General features: G+C 42.4%; 1 protein-coding gene across 1 annotated transcript in view; it reads left to right on the top strand.

The window, feature by feature from the left end:
- The first annotated feature begins 203 nt into the window (after nt 1-203).
- The window catches only part of Pgant2 (polypeptide N-acetylgalactosaminyltransferase 2), a 301,501-nt gene continuing 282,414 nt past the window's right edge, over nt 204-19,290 (top strand). Inside the window, exon 1 of the mRNA XM_078180735.1 lies at nt 204-453. Within this exon, the coding sequence (XP_078036861.1) occupies nt 364-453 (90 nt within the window). The 5' untranslated portion in view covers nt 204-363. The remainder of the gene's footprint in view (nt 454-19,290) is intronic.

Raw genomic sequence — 19,290 nt, 5'->3', positions numbered from 1 at the left:
ATAGCGATTCAAAATTCGGCGGGAACGAGGCCGGTGGGCGTCAGATTGGAGATGGAAGCGCCACCAGGCGAAGGGATTCGAAAGCAACGACGCGACGCGTTCGGAGCGGAGCGCGTTGGTCGTCGTCGCCGCCGCGCCGTTCCCCTCGAAACCTAACCGGACAGTATGGCTTCGGCTGCCGGTCGGTTCGCGTTGGTGGTGCAGGTCCACAGTGCGACAGTGCGTTGTTGGCCGCGGGTGTGCGTGCTACAGTTGTCCGGTTCGTGAACGCACAATCCTCGAGGGCCCTGGGAACGTGACAGAGGACGCGAGTGCGTCGATACGTTGCACCGAGCGCAGAGGGTGGCCACCAACACGGCAGAGATGCGGCGAAATGTGAAAATTGTGTTGCTCCTGTCATGCGCGTGGATGTTCGCCTTTGTTTACTACTATCACACGTCGCGGGATACTAAGGTGAGTCGAAGTCTTGATACAAGCTTGATAATCACCCTCGGTTTATCACAGAAAACAACATAACGAAACGTGCATGCGTCTAATTACATTAAATGTTAGGAGGCCGTATCTGTTTCTGTTTTTAGATTTTAGAGTTCTATTTGTAAAACTGGAGATTGCCACATGTTTGGCCATGACTTTGTTTAAGAATCGGAGCACAGAGACGCACTGTCTACTACCCGATTTCATTGTTGTAAAACTGGAACTGTTTACATTTTATATACTGTTAAGGTATATACTATCCAGACAATTATAGACTGAATGAACACTAAGCCACATTGTTAATAAATATCAAGATTTCCCATGTAAAACTACGAATGTATTATATACAGTGTAGACTCGTTGTTAGAATTGTTTATTGTTTTCAGAGTCAGGCGTTGTTAGGATTGACAGGACACTGGTCAGGATAGATTATTTGGCTAGTATTGAAGACGGTGCATCGATTTTCTTAGAGTAACGGATTTGGTTCATTCATGTTATTCGTGAAAATTCACCGGATAGCCGGCACTTCGAAACGATGCGCTCCACGCAGTCGAAACCGTGCGTCCTTGATGCACATGGGTCAACTCCCGACGCGTGACATCGCCCAAGGCTGTTCGCAATATTACACGCGGGACATCTGCTATATTTTTTTACGCTCTGATGTCTCCCGCGAGCTTGCCAGTCCTATTTGCGGATTTCGCCTTGGGGTAGAAAGGGGAGAATTTTTACAAATAATCCTAAACATTTTTCGTTCCAATATTTTGGTTCGAATGTGCACACCTTAGTCAACAAATCTTGAGGTGAGCATTAGGAACAATTTCGATTACAATATAAATAAAATATTATTTATTCAAGCATATTTATGGACACATTTAAACATGATTTGTATCTGTGTTTTTTTTATCTTTGTCATCTTTTAAAGATGCACGCTTTTAAGGTTTTGGTAAGCTATGTTTTTAATTCTTATGAATATATTTTTGTCTGGAAAGTGTTAGACTAAATTCTTGCTTTAATATTACAGATTACCATAGATCCTAGGAAGCTTATTTCTGCCAAATTGGTAGAATCAGGAGAATAGTAATAGAATCGTAATCAGGAGTTAAGGATGCACAGGAATTTATCAAAAAGTCGTCAGAGAATAGGGCGGTGTGCATAGTCTCGTTTCGCTAGTCGAAGCAGATGTCCCGATAATTTTGAGAGGGTACACATTCCGGCATGTACTAAATCTGTCTTCCCTAATATTTATTGTATCGTTAATATGGTACGAAATGGCTAGACGGATCTTTATGCAAATCGAGACTTTTATAGACACATTCGGGACGACAGGAATTACGCATAAATTTATTTTTACTGCCCGGCATCATGATCGGCAAGAAACAACATCGACACACAGGACATTATCGCAATGATTCTTTTATTGCGTACCGCTGATTGGAATATGGCGTAAACGCATAAAATCCTAAATTATTATTATCTGTCTCTATCTCCATTGTACTCTCCGTAAAAAGTTTTCCACTTTTTGAATTGAAACGTGTATCGTAAAAAGAACGGTACTATTATGAAGCTCGAGAGCGAATCATGAATTCTGAGTAGCCTCTTTGCCCCGACAAGCTCAATTATTCAAATTTGAAATTTTTCGACTGACATTACCGTTTTTAAGCTCGTTGATCATTGGTCGATCACCCGCATTGCCTATCCGCTGAAATCACTGTTGTTGAAACAATATGTGTGTCCAGACCCGGGCAAAACGTTAGTTCAAATAGTACAATGGCCAACTTGATTTCAAATCTACTCGAAAATCGTATTCAAAGGGTTCTGAAAATCATAGACTGCTTTGTAAAATTCTACAAATATTTGATTTCATGTGAAAGTAGCATAAATCACTATCAGTTTGAATGAAATGCAAGAGTAGAAGATTCAAATAGTCTATTTAGACAAGGTATCTAAAAGTACTTTATCGATGTAAAACTGCTGTAAATCTTCGACAATTTTAACGTGTTTCAAATGTCTAAACGTTTAAAGAAATCGTGTTCATATCGAGGGAAATGTAATAAGAAAATGAGGTTTATGCTATCTCTCAAGAGGCGTGTAAACCGATCACCTGTTTTTCCACGAAGAATGCAAAAATCGCTGCGCATCGGTGCTAGGAAATAGTCGAAGCGTTTCAATGGCATGTCCCCGACACGGCCCATTGAGGATTCACGAGGATAATTCACAGAACCATGCGAACGATCCACGCTAATAAGGGGGGAATAGAACCAGAATCCGGCGCGCTCCGCCGTTATTCGCGTCGCGTTAACCATTTATTATACATACTACGCTTCGCGTTACATTTACCGCGAACCCGTTCGGTTCCCTGGATCCGCGACACACGTGATCTACTGTTCTACATTCGTAAAACGTTCACGTTTTCTAGCAACGAATGTTGAACAAAATTCGCGAGGAGACCATTTTTTATTAGGAAATTATATCCGTACTGTATTCGGTTTCTTTTTTGCGAATAGATGAAATGCGAAAGCTCTTGGGCATAGCGATTATAAGTAGAGTTTCGGTAATCGTGAAATCAAATTTTTTAATTCCTAGCGCTTGGATCAATACCGTGACGATAAATAATTCATTTAATTATTACATTTTTCAAAGAAATGATTAGGCAAAGATAGGATGCCTATTTTAGGTCATGAGTATTGTACATAAAAACGTATCAGTTAAATGGATGAACAAATTGTTTTAATTACTTTAATTCAAATTATTTTAAATTACTCTTTCTTTTCTTTTATAGAGTAACAATCAGACGTACTTCTCATATTTTGGAGTAACTAAGTAATTCAAGTTAAATACGGTCGCAATGTCTCCTATGCATAATATCGATTGCGAGCACGTGCGCGACCGTACGCAGACACTCCACTAATAAATACGCGCTCCAATAAATATACACGACCAGTGTGTAGGTGAGAAAGGGAAGAAGAGAGAACGAGAGAAACTCTGTTCGAACCGTGAACCGGTATCTGCCACGTTTGACCGATAATTTGTCGAGCATTTTCTTTTCCCGAGCACCGAGACCAATGACTCGCGGAAATCAACGGATCGTGAAACGCGTTCCGCGTCTCCCCGCGATGCAAACATCTGCAACTAACATTTGAATCACTCTCGCCTTCTTCGCCTTCCGAGATCCATTTCTTAATTAACGTGTTTACTGCGGGAATTAGCAGGAATTGCGACTATATAACATCGCGGAAAATGCGACATTTTCGCAAGCAAAAATACAGTTTTAAAGTAATTTGAAAGCCGTGTTACGCGTTTAAATGAGAAAAGAAAGATAGGGGAATATCGTAATGGTAGTCTGATGCATTTAACTGATGTTACTTAATCGTAAACTATTTTTCATAAGTTTATGGTCATGGAAATATTGTAATAGCAACAGGAATTTCAACCACAATTTTATTCCATTTTATTGCAATATTGAAAAATGCAATATATGCAGAAATAAGCGTGCACGCAATTTTACTCTAACTTCGTTTTCTCGAAATGTTTCTATGAAAGTGAAAAGCATGAACATCTAGAACACAGTTAACTAAAGAATTTATGTATTTATGTGGAAAATCGGTAGGTGAAACACAGTGTACGTTGCAATTAACGCGAAAAACTGCGCAGTCTCTTAATTCGATACGATTAGATTAACAAGATGAATTCGTAGGTTTGACGGATCTATCTCCGAAGGCCGTGGTTATGGTTGCCGAGTTTGTAGGACAGCTAGAGGATCGTGAAGGATGTTAGATACCGATCGATCGAGAAAAAAAAACCGGTCGCCGCTAAGGAAACGAGCGTAATCGGCAGTCCGTTACACCTCGGACGAGGAAGTGAAAGCCATTCCACCGGTAAGAGTTCTGGAGGAGCTCCAAATTAGAGCGACCGTTATCGAGATCGTCTTCCGATTCGTGGAGTCACGGGCGCCGTGAAACGCTGTTTGTTTTCGTAATAACGTGTGCCGTTGGCAACGGGATCGTTCTGTTATTGTAATTTTTCGCTTTCGAATTTTCTCCGCCCGCGAGATTTTTCCATTTGCCTCGAACAATGGAGCAATTCGCGGTTAAAGAATCATGTTTCCAACAATTCGAAAAATATTTTTCTCCCGTTGATTTTCTGTTGTTTTCAATGCACGATTACATTATTGGTCATTCGGATATTAATTACTAGGTTGATCGGTGCTGGACGATAGAAAGAATCGAGACGAATTCGTACTTTTTAATGCATGATTTTTATAAAAATAACTTCTATTGCCAATGACAATATAATAGTGAAGTCAATTTAAATTACTTCTCCATCGACACTTCAATGATAATACTTTCTAGTGTACTTTCTCGAACAAAAGTTTTCCAATGAAAGTTCATTAGAGGAATACTTTCTATTACGAACTGTATAGAAATGATTGGCATTTAAACGTCATTCGAAATTTTAATTATAATATATTCTAGATTAGTTTCTCCAACAAAAACTTGCGTATCCACCGATGGAGGTTCATTATGAAAATTCCTATGAATGCGGGAGTATGCTATTTCCCCCGGACGAGCAGAATTTTAAGAGCACGTAACAGTTTAGAATAATTGATTCGTTGCCAAATCCGATCGCCGGAGCGTAATCCACGGGCTAATCCGTTCCGCGATCCCATTGTTTGTTGAAAATTAAAGCTGTTACTATTAACCTTGAATTAGGATCGTTTAGTTACCTCGAACCATTTCGACGCGCGCTTAATGATTACGGTCGAACTGTATCGATTCGTTCGAATCGAAACTCACCGTAGAATTGAATGCGAAATCAAAGTGCAATCCGGAATCCGGACTCAAGGCCGTTCGAAGTTAATAGCGCCGGTGAATTAGCAATGATTCGTTTAGTGGGACCGAATTGATCATGAATATTTAGTCACTTTATTTTCGGTCTTCCTTTCACTGGAAATATTCTTGGAGCTCGAAGGTAGTCGGGATCTTCCTCTTCCCCTCTCCCCCTCTCTCTCTTGAGAATCATTTGTAACCTTTGATTTAATACCTTGCCCACCGGAAGGCTATTAATAGACTTCTCTACCGAAAAGAATCTCGATTAGGTATTTTCTTTCGAACCATAGCCCTGAATGAAATCATTCAATTACTTATTCGAAACGGTTAATCATGTTAACATTAAATGTGTTCAACATTTTTGATTTTATAATTATTTTACAATTACTTCATAATTTGATTTCGTGCATAAAATCTGAATAAATTCTATCTTTTCGATCTGATCATTTCAGTGATGTTTTAACGATCGATTCCTTCGGAAGGAAACATAACAATATTTCGGTCCGCAGAAATTAAAAATATCTTCAGTATATAAGCAGAAATTAATAAAATACTCGTTCACGCATTAGCATTTTAGAAGCACGTTTATGGCAGCTGAACATAAAACAGATGCCGACTTCCATGTTTTCAATATCCCGCCGCGATAAATTCTTTGTTATTAATAACGTGCTAATTTACGAAGCGCGCCGCAATTAAAATCAAACGCGATCGGAAATTAATACTTGGCTTACCGAGGGCTAATAGGATTATCGGCAAATAAGCTTAGCAATCTTCTTTCAGCGATAATCCCAGAAGAAATGACCGCGTTATATTACTGTACACGAAATGCTCGCACGTAATACACAAGTTTATCGAATAGCTGTTATATAATCTTAATAATTCTGAAATAATAATTCAGAACAAATTCATCCCGATCCAGTTCCAACGTTAGAAAAGTCCCTAGACGATCGATATTCCTCGTCGTAAAAAAAAGGGAACTCACCCCTTAAGCGTTTCTAAGATCATTAGATAGTTATCGGCGGGGTAAAGCGTTAATAATCCCCGATTTAGTCCCGCGAGACCGTAACGACGTTTCGTCGGGGGGCCGTAAGGATCGATCTTTGCGTATCCCAGGCTCGATCCCTTTTTTCCTTTATCCGCGGGCGGAAAACGCGAAGAACGACTCCTAGTATTGAACCGCGATTTTCCATCGTCGCTGGCGTGGAGCTAATCGCTGACGCTCTAATGGAGCGAACTAATCGCGCGATCCTGCAGGAAACGATTCGGCCATTAAATTCGAAAGCACCGATCGAACCGTTCCAACCCCTCAACCAGTTCCTGCGATTGTGTCATTCACGATTGTGCGGCCCGGGAATCCTCGGCCAGCGGATTTGCGAAAAATCAGCCGCGGTTCCCGCAAAGAGGCTCCACCTTCGATTATTTCTTGAATGGCCCCGGGAAATTGATATCTTAGACTTTTTCAATGCTAATCAACTTCCGGATGGCGCATCTCATCGCCTTTTAAACCCTTAGGTCCTTAAACGATCTTGTTTTAGATCGATTTCTCGAACAGCGGTTCTTCCAGTCCAGAGGACACAGAAATGTTATTTTTATTTTTCAACTAGATATTAAGGTAATTTCGTTTTGATTTAAATGAAGCAAAAGTCATTCGGTTTCAGCGGGCACGAAAATTTCACCAGTCCGGTGACTACTATAAAGTGAGGATTAATTACTTAGAGCGTTTATAATTCTGGTTTACTATCCAATATTCTTCAACGAAAATATACTGGATTCAATATACACTCGAAGATGAGGTAATCAAAGTACAATGACGTTTCTAATAAAAATTCCCAAAAAAGAATTTATCTAAAGGAAGATTAATGATTCTTGAGTAAGGTATGTTTAGGAAATTTTTAAGGGGTGTTATTTAAATTAGTTTTATATCTACTACTTTATTGATGGACATGTAGCAATTTATCAATAGATATTCCAGCGATTTATCAAAACTGTGATTACTGAAGCTGATCTACCAACCAGTACGACCAGGGAACGGATGTGTAAATTGTACAAACGATACACAGCAGAACAGAAAACGAAGGGATGGAAAATGGACAGTTGATATCGGGATTCTTTGGCACGGTGTTCTAAAAGGCAACGTTTCTTCGTCGAAACGGTGCGACGAAAAAGGATTTGCATATAACGAGATCGAGGGAACGGGAGGCTCGTTACGACCATCGCGGGGAACGTGTCCGAAATGTGGAATTTCGGACGGGAACGCGAATCCCCGCGAAGCTAACCGATACCGTCTCGTTAGGTGTCGCGTGGAAATAAAAGGTGCACTCCGGTCGACCCAATTACCATACGCTTGTGCCGTTTAATAATCAGCTGCTTGGAAAACAAATTGCGTTACCTGTGAGTGCACTGTTGCTGATCGAGTTCAAGTGATCCTATAAAAGTGAATCGTTTTTGGCGTTTATTATTATCGCACTGTTGTAAACTCTGATTGTAAAAGTTCGATCAAAGTCGTGGTCAGTGATATATAAAAGCATACTCGTCTTTATAGTATAGCCGGATCAATTGGCCCGATTGGATCAACATCCGAGCCGTCGCCGAATGTTTCTTTTCGCTTCCGACAGATCTATCTCAACCGCGCGCGTCTCCCGCAACTTATCTCTTATTTTCGCCGGCATTCTTCTCGCGAGATCTTTATAAATTTCATAACTTGGACCCCGACGCATTTTTCTAAAGTTCCCTCTCGAATTTCGTGCTTCCTCCGAGTAAGAGACGCCGTGCTACAACGACGGGTTTCCCCCCCATTCTCAGGCGGTGTTAGAGCGAAACCATGTTGTAGGAACAACGTATTATATGGTGTACAGTTGTCCGTACAATTTTCCCTTCCTTTATCGCGGTTTTGTTCCGTATAAATTCTGGAACAGTCGCCATTTCAATTTCGGAACCATCAAAATAAACATTGCGGTCGTAGCGTCCTCGAGCTACCATTTTTATCCTTGGGAAGCACCTACAGGAAAAATATCACTGGTCTACGTCCAAGATTGAATCCCGAAAATTCAGTTTACCATTTTTATCTTCTACCGGTTTCTACGACCAGCGGACATGATATGGTCAATTCAGATTTGAAAATGATTTAAAAAAACTGTCTCGATGATGTCGAACTATGCAAGTTTGTACCAGCGCTAATTAGTTGAAGAATAATCGAGTATGGCGAAAGATAGGCAGTTTGGGCAGGGTTCTCAGTCGAATTCGACCGCCATAAATATTTTCCGCGCGAATGAAACGTTCGATCGGTCGACACGGACATCGATACCTGTTCCGCGGACGGTGTTCTAAAATTTTCAACGGGGCTTAGGCCAGGGGGTGGACATCTCCGATAAAAACGGGAACGCACCGGGCGCGTTGCTCGCGTCACGCCGCGGAATACGCGCCGTTAACAAATGGCCCCGCGATATTTTCGCGTCGTCCAGCCGGTTTAACGACCCGCGCCGACGCCGCGCCGCTGTTTATTCGCTTTCGCGTAAATTGTACCGGGTTTCACGCAAATTTTCAAACTGGGTCGTGTTTTACAGAGGTTTCCTTGTGCCGCCGTGTAATCCGTTGAAACGCGACACTCGGATCTTTTTAATGATCTTGAGCCGACCCGCGCGCTCTTTCTTCCGCCGATCCTTTTTGCGCTCGTTCCGCGAGAGATGTCCGACGCTGGATCATTCCGCCGCGTTGAATACCGTGCCAACGGCCACAGTAATCTCGCAGCATTTTTATACAGTTCGCGCATAACCGCGTGACAAATTCAACATAGAATTCATTGTGAGGCACTTTCGTTTCTTCGCCTGCGTGGATTTAGCTGTTTCTTTGGATCATCTAAATCGGACAGCTTTGCGAAACTTTCCAGACCTGTTCCTACACGTTTCAACTGCATCTATAAATTTTTATACGTTCGTTGCCGCTAATGTTCTTGTAATCGCTGGCCGAGGAAGCAGTTCGAATTGTTTCAAAGACTTCGTCGATTAACGACCATCGTCTTAACAACAGCGATGTATAAAAATTCGTGAATATAGGTTGAACATGTAGAAACAATTCTGCGGAGTTCCACGATTGTACGCCGTCTATTTTCTAATGTAGAATTCCCGAAATAACACCGGCTCGAGGAACGCGTCAGATCGATTAAGGTATTCTGTCACTCAGACGCGATTGGCGTGACAGTGGACACGCGACAACTTCGACAACTGTTCGGCATTTTATCCTCGTTTAACGCGGCAATGTCTATGCCTCGGATATATTTCCGAAAATGAATGTAGTTCGCTGAAGGAGCCATTTATCCGGTAGTGATGGCGGAAGCGACGCTGTCGCTCTCCCGCGAGTGACAGCGTCCAAGAGCGCGCTAATAGATACACAGAGTGTAAATAGGTGTTCTTTCGGGCAATCAGGTCGAAGGTTCCGCGAGCGGGTTTAATAGAATGGGAATGGAAAGCTCGGCGCACGGCGACGCAGATAAAAGCAACGCGAAAAAGTTGAATAATGGACGCGGTTGTTCCCGATCGGGCCGCGCGTATCGTTTTTATCCGCTCGTCCCGCTGGCAGACTTTAATTTCCGTTTATCGATCCCATCTAACTCATGTTATCGGACGCTCTGCCCGGACTATTTCTTCCCAAAGAAAACTCTTTTATTGGACACAATGCCGGCAATTGACTTTCAATATTATCTATCCGCCCGCGCCGGGACGCAACGCGTGGCCGGAGCTAACTTCGCGAGGAAGACAATCGTTTAATCGCTATTGTAGCGAACCGAGCCAGTCCACCTGAGGCGCATCCGGTCTGCTGATCTTTCGGACATCCGATTCCTTTACCTGCGATTATCATGTACGCCATTATGGCTATAAGCGCATTCAATCACGTACGCCATAAAGAGAAATGTTATAAAAGGTCAGCCGCTCAAGAAATGAAGCAGTTGCTCGTCAGTAATAGCGCGGCACATTTCACCATGAATAATTTTCCTGTGACACTATCGCCATTCTATCACTGCTAGTCAGACTTCAGAGCACCTTTGTTAAGCCGTGCGATTCGAGCGTTGTTTTAGAAAAATTAGGTTTGGCAACCGGGAGTTCTAGCGAGGATAAAAGAACGATGTCGTTCCTTTTTACATTTTATGTGAAAGCAATCGTTATAAAACCACTTCAAAATGCATGTCATTTTTAGTTACGTCGGGAAGATGGGATAGAAGATTAGGATGGTTAGTGCTTGTGTCATGGTATTTGATCAAACCGAGGCACTTGCAATAATGTTCAGGAGAAACTAGGCCAAGTTTAAGTCATCGGTTTGCTGGCTGTTAAATTGTTTAGAAAATATAGATCGTAGAACTTTACAATCGCTATGCTTGTGTAAAGCTTTAGGCTATAAAATAAGCCTAGTTTCATCAAGCTACAATTGATTTTTATAAAATGGCGACAGTTCAAACATCGACAATTTGTCTATGGTAGAAAATTCAGTGTTCGAACATATTCGCGAGCAGAAACTTCTTTTTGAAACACCTCGAATCGCTATAGCGTTAAAATAAATCGTAAATGGAAGGATTAGCAGGAAAAGCTGTTAACGTTTTTCTTGTCTCGGCGCAAGAAAAATAACGCGGGATTCTCGTCGAATTTCGGAGTAATCCTCGAGTTAGTTTCGCGAGGCAATTAAGAGCCCCGTTGCCGTAGGAATTCGCATTCGCGATGCATTCGGGATGCAATTCGTGATGCATTCGTGATGCGTTCACGGATCCTTGTGCTCGTTAATCGGCGAAATAATCGAAAGCCAAAGCAGATTCATCAACCAGGCCGTGCGCGAAGCCACGATTGCTTAGAGGCTCTGCGTTTCCTGGCTGATTCGCGCGAACCAGGCTCTGGAAAATGGGGTTGCCTCCAGAGCACAGGGTTGTGCGAGGCACGGGGTTTTGGACCCATTCTCCACCATGTCCGCACGCGTCCGTCACGCTTGCGTGGTATGCGTGCATTCCGTCCCGGGAACGCCAGCAATTCGCTCCGGATGCGTGGACGCTGTTTCCGAATGGAAAGAAATGGACCGCGTCGGCCCCGAAATCATCGCGTCTGTCATTTCATTCGCAAAAGTCAATTTTCAACGGTCCACCACTAAAACCCATCCCCCCGCGCTCGAATAACCGCCCTCTTTTCCTGAATTTTGCTTCGGTTTTACCTGTTGCCGGTCGGTTCACCAATTTTCTCGATATTCTGCGTAATATTTATGTAGATGTCTGTATAATATTTATATAATATCTATATAATATTTATGTAATATCTATATAATATCTATATAATATTTACGTAATATTTATATAATATTATTCATACATACGTATGTAGAACGCTAAACCCCAACAGTTAGAGAATCGAAAATTGCTTCGAAATTGCCCACCGTTGCCGCGAATTTCCCGCGAACAAAGTTTCCTCTGAAAACAGGAAATTATCATTGTTTATGTCAAACGGCAAGTTATTTTCCCCAGGATTATTTTCATAAATAAAATGTTGTTCCGCACGCGCCGGAAAATATTGACCGTGGCTCGTCCGTACGAAGACAAACGTTGAAAACGTTCGGTATAAACAGAAAACAAGCTCGACGAAATACGGGCCGAATCGCGTCCAGCGAAATGCACGGGAACTTTTTTAAACAGCCGGGGTATTAATTCGTCGGCTGTGTTGCGGCGATGCACCTTCTTCTCGTTCGTTCGTTCTATTTTTTTTTTTTTCACGGCGATTATCCGGGAGCTTGATGAATCCTGTGTGCGTAATACGAATTCCGAGGTGCATAATTTAAGGCGCGCGCAGTTACGTGTGCGGCGGCAATTAAATGCCACCGGGTCAGCCGTGGTCCTATAAATTAATCCAAGAAAATGGCGCAGTAAAAGTCGCGGGAAATCTGAAGAAATACGATTTACGCAGCGTTTTATTCGATATTATATATTTTCCTATTTTATCGGCGACCATTAAATTATAGGCTAAATAATGATAATTATTATAATCGGAATAAACTTGGACGCTATTTCTTTTTCTATGTAAACGTCGATTATTCTTCATGTCGGTATCGAATAAATCGCTTGTATTTTCGTTATATGACGGTGGATATTCATTTTAATCGATACCAGAACGATCTTTTTCCAAATTATTTCTTTCTTTCAATAATATTTGCCTTCGTGAACATTTTCCATAGTTTATAAGTGATTTCATGGTAATATTTGCGCAGATCTCGATAGAAAATAGAATTCCGATTTTCTAGAAGTATTACGGCACGAGATAACATTTTCTCTGCGAGCGTTTCTTTCGGACTGAATGCGAAATATTTTCCGCGATGCAAGAGCATCGAAAACAGAAGGGTATCGATGTATGCAAGCGTCACATGTTTGTATAAACAAGCGAAGATATTGTTACGGCCAAGCAACGATACAAAGAAAGCTAAAGGAGGATCGAGAAAACGTAACACATGTCTCTTGTATCAATTTTTGCAGAACGTATACGTACGAAAATATACCTAGTTTTATAAAAATTAATAAAATCACATCGTAATGTATGCAACTGCATCAATCTTCCAACAAAGAGACAAGTAAAAAGAAAACGGTTTTATAGAATTAATTATTTACGTATTTTCGAAGAAGTCACATAACGTGTTAGAGAAGTAAATGTACCGTGGGCGAGCAATGATTATAAGAAATATCGCACAAGTCATTCCGACCCCCTTTGGTCGTTCTAATGTAAAGCATCACGCACTGGAATTAACAATTGCTTAACCTTTCCACCGTGGTCTTTATTACGATGGCGGATCGAAGGAACATCGGGGGTCACCTCTCGACGCGATTGTTCCTCGCGCAAAGAATCGCCCCCCTCGCATAGTTTCGTTAGAATCATTACACTATAACCGTAATTGTCCCTCGCATAGTTCGACGGAGTCATTACGTTGTAGTTAAAGTTAATTGTTCCTCCCGTACTTCGTTATAGTTTCATTAAAATCCGAATGTTCGGTGCGGCTGAATTTCCTTTCGCGAACACTACTAGGTCATTGATTTTTTAGCGCGATCCTCTTTCTACTAATTACAGTCTATTAGCATGCCCGGTGTACACTAATTAACGGCTAATGCCGGCTTCACACTTTCGCAGCCGATAATTTCTTCGCTTTCTTAGACCCGAGTGGCGAAGCCTGATATCCGTCGTAAAGTTTCTTGTCGGACGCCACGCCGCTCGTGCTATCTCGAATGGAAACGATTCTTGCGTTCTCGCAGAATTATGGTTATCTCTGTCGCCGCGGAGGAACCGTCATTGTCGCGCCGTTGCTGGGCTCTAACTCCGTTCGAGTCTCTCTGTGCGAGTCGAAGTTACGAAATTAATGTGTACGTATTTTCAAGCAGGCTCACATCGAAAGGAAATTGAGGAAAATAAAAGGAGCATTATGCGCGTATATGCACCATGTTCAGCGTTTAGCGTTGAAAGTGATATATTTTTCGAAGTATTTTTAGCACGCGTGCTGCCGCCACGATTTTGTATATCGCGCGAAGAACATGGAACTCATTTTACTCGGATAAAAGAAATAAAATTCATTTTACGAACGCCGCTATTTAAAATTGCAGCACGTGATATTTAGAGGATATATACAGCTTCATGGTAATGTACAGATTTATGATAAATGCAAGTAGGAAAGTTGCTAATACCAGTCTCAATAATAATTGAGAATAAATTTCAAAGCACTGTACTCTTGTTTCACGTTATTTTCGTGAAACGGAGAAGCTCAGTGTTGAGATATAACAGCTTTATTAAAAGCAATTGAAAATTTCAACAGTTTTTAACAGTTTAAAACGACCTGAATGGACAGAATTTATTTCGTCGTCGGCAGAGTTGTTAATTAGCGACGAGCCGACTAATGGGTCTGTTTGCTCGCTCGTCTCGTCTCGGCGCCGTCAAACCCGACCCGGCTTGTTGTCGATCACGCTCCGGGGGTAGTTTCCGGTCATGCAAATATTTAGCCGCCTATAGACCGGCATCCGAAGACCCGATGAGGGTGGCTCAAGACGCGGTCGTTCTCGACGAGGTGCAAATTTGCATATGCCATTGTACAACTGAAACGTGCTGCGCCCCCTCTCTCTCTCTCTCTACCCCCCTTACTTTCACTTCTCCTTCCGTGAAATCGTGGCTCGCCCTTTCGTTATGGACGTCGGGGGCCCCCATAAGCGGGTCACGTGACGCGGGCACGTGCACGATTTTACATATTCAACTGCGAAAGAAGAAGACACAAAAGCGTCACGTGGAAACTCGCATTGTCGGATGCGGCTATTGTCGGGCGCGTTCGTGCCTCGGATTTTTGCACTTCCGAGATTACGCGATTCTCCCGACGAAATTTCGTCCTCTCGTTCGTTCCTTGTTATATAACTATTAATTACAGTAGAACATTGCTTGTCCGAGCTCGTTATTACTCGAATACGTTCTGGTATGTAAATCGATCAATCTAATTGCGGTGATTCAAGTACGACACCGTTCGCTGCACAAATTAATCAGAATTTAGTTAATGCTGTAATCAAGTAATTGCGATAAATTTTCTCCGATTTGTTCATCAGTTTATAAATAAAAATGGATAATTTGGGAAGGGCGATTATTCGAGCCCCGCGGCACGTCTTTATAGTCGTTGGTAGATTTAGCATTACGACATTAAACGTATTAAAGTTTTGTTGTTTATTACAACTCTTTCCTCGTATTATCTCGCATTATCTGAAGCGAGACGGCGTTTGCGACTCTTGCCGAGAAAACAATTTCGCGTAACCGCGGACGATTTTGTTGCCGAGCTATTATGAAAATGGCGAACTTGTAACAGCGAAACCGGATTAATTAGCCCCCCTCCCCCCCGCGACGACGACTGCGGACCATGATTGTAGGTCAAAGGGTTGAAGCAACAGCCGGCCTCCAGACTAGAAATTGTCTGGAGAGCGGTGCGCGCATCGGCCGCGAAAGCTCTCAAACGAATTTCACCCGGGATTAATCGAGGTTGAAAGCGTAGACTCTGCCCGCGGGTTTTCAGGCTTTTATGTATTTCATTTTCACGGGAGGGAGGGAGGGGGAGGCGGTGGGGTGGGAGGCTGGATATTTTTATCGGAGGCCAGCGGAACGGCACCGGATTCATTTCAACGGGATACCGGATGTGTTTTATTCGACCCGGGGCTCCTCCGTCGGCGAAAGGGGGTTCCGCGAATTTTTCGGACTTAACTACCTCGTTCGGGTCGTTCCGTTGTTTGCCCGATAACAGTTGCCGCGGAGCAAGCCGGAGATTCTCCACGGTCTCGGAATAATCTCGGAACTTCGGTTGTAATCGCGACGCGAATTGCGAGAATCACGGCGCGGTTACGCGGGGGACAATGGTACCGCGGTGCTCGTCCGGCGGGCCGCGCGCAAATGAATCGTGATGCGCTTTTTCAACCCCCCCTCCCCGTTCCGACCGACGCCGTTTTTAAGCGCATTAATTTCCCGCGAGCTGGAAAATCTCTCCCCGGGATCCTCCCCCGCCTCGTGTAACAAAAGCTTTACGTCGTTTCAATTGACACGGAACTCGGACTTTTGTCGCGGCCTTCTCTACTCTTTTATTCGCGAGACAGTTCCTGGCGCGGAATTCGGGCTTTTTTGTTTGTTTGCCGGACGATCTTCTTGCCAACTTGTTGCAAATCATTCCTCGCCGGTTTGCAAAGCGTTTGTTGGCTGAGTTGTTATTAGATTGCTGGTTTTTTTTTAAATTGAATATATATCTGCAACTGGCCTCTTTTAGCCTTTAGGTTTATATTCCTTCAGTATTGCGTTTATAATGATTGACAATTAGTAATTAGTGATTGGTCCTTTCCGATATTCCTTTTGTTATTGATGAGAGATGTAATTAGTTCGTTGGGTAATTATTACAATTTATCATGGAAATTTGGAAGAATTTGGGAAATTCTTGTTAATTACAGTGAACTATAATTCTTCGAAATTTTTTATATCATGCTCTGATATTTCATAATCAGTGGACTGGATGTTTCGTGCACGATATAAAGATCGCTGTCGCGTATAAAATTGTTAGAGAGGGTGGAGAATTTTGTGGAGAAACAAATATCGTTTCACTTTTTTTCTGTCGAGCGAGCGAATCTCGCTGAATTAATTCATCGAATCTGAATTAAACGACTGAAAAATCTGTATCAGTTTTTTTTTTTTTTTAAAACCGTGGAGAGCGGCAAGTTTTAAAAATTGATTTAACCGATTCATCGATCGCAACTGTTGTCGCGCCTTTCGTCGAATTAATTCACCGTGCGAAAACTAAACGAACAAGTAATCCGCGTGGACACAATTTATTTCCGATTTTCAAGCTTCGTCGTATAATACCGGGAAGCTGGCGAAACGCGAAAATCCTAAGCTAATTAAAATTGTCTTTGCCGGTTCGCGAGCGCGCAATTCCGCAGAGAGATCTCGGGGCCGGAAGCGCCGGCCAAGCCCGGGACACTCTTGATTAATATGTAACGTTGTCTAATAAGTAATTTCACGTTCCTGTCCGGCGGTCCAGGCCCTGATGAAATTGCGTGGGCTTGTTCGTCAGGAATCGGTATTGCGGTAGAATAGGATTTTCCGCGTAGGATCTGTTGGTATGTAGGTGATTACGGTGGCCGTGGCTGAGAATTACTCGACGGTTCATTAAAGCTATTCGCTGTGTGTCAAGAGCGCCGCGCGGCTTGATCAATTCTGTTTTACACTCGGGCCGACAGTGATCGCTGAAAGCTACTCCACCTGGCCCGACTTTTGCTACTTGTGCTCGGAAACTTTGTTTCAGTTTCCGTTACTACCAGTCTTTAATTAAAAGTTCCTTCTTCCGTTTTCGTTACTTGCGGCACTGATATGACAAATGTTCCAGAGTTATTAATTATATATTAATATTTATTAAGATATTTAATAAGAGTGCGTCAAGGAAGAATATTCAAGATTATAGTTAAGGTTAAATAAAATCAAAATGATACTTACTAAGTGTCGAAACTTTAGGTAAATTATTTGATTAGGGTAAAACACGATTAAAGCTATGAATAAGGGTAAATAGAATCGAAATGCTATTTAGTAATGATCCAATTAAGATAAAATAAGTTTAAGGCTGTGGACAATAATAAAATTAAAATGTTATTGAATAGAGATAGGTAAAGTAAAAATATCGCAATAAATTTTTAGAGGTGTGAATTAAATAAAGATGTACTTGGACAAGAGTAGACGAAATGAAATAGTAGTACACCGTAATACTGATCTGAGAAATTGATAAATTCTCGTGAGATGATTTTCGGCCGACAAAGGGAACGTCTTGAAGATTCTTAGGCTGCAGGAAGCGACCCTAAGAGACACGATGTTCTCAAAACACTCGGACGGCGTTGAATAACAGTCGTCTTCCAACACGTTTCGTGCTCGACATTACGGAAATTGGGTTCGCGACGTCTCTCTTTGTCGCCTATTTGGCCCCTCGGTGCTTGGTACAAAGGATTAGGCTCGCGAAAGAAACGCAACAGAGGCGGAAAGGGAGAACGACCGAGTGTGTGCCAGTCTTTTTCTCGAGGCAGATGTCCTCGGGATACGTCCGCGAATTAATACTTCTCGCTGCCATCGTCGCGTGCACGTTGCGCACCGTCGCGTCCCGTCGTGCCAGAAACTTTATCGAACCGTTTTATTTTCCTCGGGTTCCCCGAAACTCTAGTTCAATTCCGACGCATTTTCTGTTTCACAGCTCGTGCGGCGCGGGAAACAGAAAATTGTTTGATACTCGGCAATGTTTAGTTTTGGCGCTGCGCTGCTTATTTTATATATTTATTCCGCTGTTGACGTGCAACTGTTGCGTTTTTGCCTTCGACGAATATTCATCGGTGAAGTGCCGCGGTCCGTTCAAGTGGAGTCTGTTTGCTGGTTCGTTAGAACAGCGCCGTTTTCATATGCGAATTTCGCATCCGGACATGAGATATTTCGGACTTCGTGTTTTACGGCCGAGCTGTTTTATGGAGCACAGGCGAAGGTGCTTTAATTCCGAAAGAACAATAGTTGACGGCGAATAGTTTCTTCGAAGAAAATGCGGGGGAAGCGAACTTTCAGAATTTGTCGAACGCATGGTTATGATTACAGTATCTGTAAACAGCTTCACTTGCATTATTTTCCTTATTTAATTCTCCATTTATCAGGTTTTACAATATTTTTATAATTTCTTTTCGAAGCTTCGCCGAATTTCATATTTTTGGCACAGGTACGCGCGACTCTTTGGGTCGACACAAAAATGCAGGTAAAAATACGAATTCTAGGGTCTCGTGTTTTTCAAGGATGATTCAACATTTTTGTGAAAAAAGCAACAAAATGTGCATGCTGCTTGAGGGAGGGCATTCGGACAAAAATCAGCTGCCAGTAATTTTCCAGATAGAATTTCAAAAATATGCATTTTAATAGCATTCTTTCGGTTGGCTCGAATTTCGTGAGAATTATTTTTCCAACCGCATTTTTTGATAATCAAAAGTCTCTCTTGCAAGTTATTTGAGAGTGGAAATAATATTTTTTATTTCTGAAAAATTATTTTATTATGTTTTACCTATTTATAGCAAAACTGGTTGTAGGGCCTTGACATATTGTTTACGACTAATTGAAACGCTCGAACATCGAATTTAATTGCAACATTCAACTTTTAATTCGCAGCGAAGGGATGCCGCTAAAAATCAGCGTCGACGAAATCGTCGATCTTCTGGCTCCAAGATCCTCGAGGCACTAGGGTGCAACGATTCCGCGGCAACAGAACCGCAATTAACAAAGGCCGCGGGAACAATGCGTGTCTCGTTGAAATTGGATCGATCGTTCCGGTCAAAATAAGCCTTTCCGGGGCCAGAAAAATAGCGGCGCAGCGAGGGCGGAAAAGAAAAAGAAAGGCTGATACAACCCTGCTCCCGTTATTCAGCCGCCGCCCTCTCCCCCCTCGTCACGTGCCGCAGTTCCAGGCAAAC

The sequence above is a fragment of the Augochlora pura genome, chromosome 5 (genome assembly GCF_028453695.1).
Source record: "Augochlora pura isolate Apur16 chromosome 5, APUR_v2.2.1, whole genome shotgun sequence".
Classification (NCBI taxonomy): domain Eukaryota; kingdom Metazoa; phylum Arthropoda; class Insecta; order Hymenoptera; family Halictidae; genus Augochlora; species Augochlora pura.
Note: the sequence above shows the minus strand (reverse complement) of the source record. Positions and strands in the feature narration are given on the sequence as shown.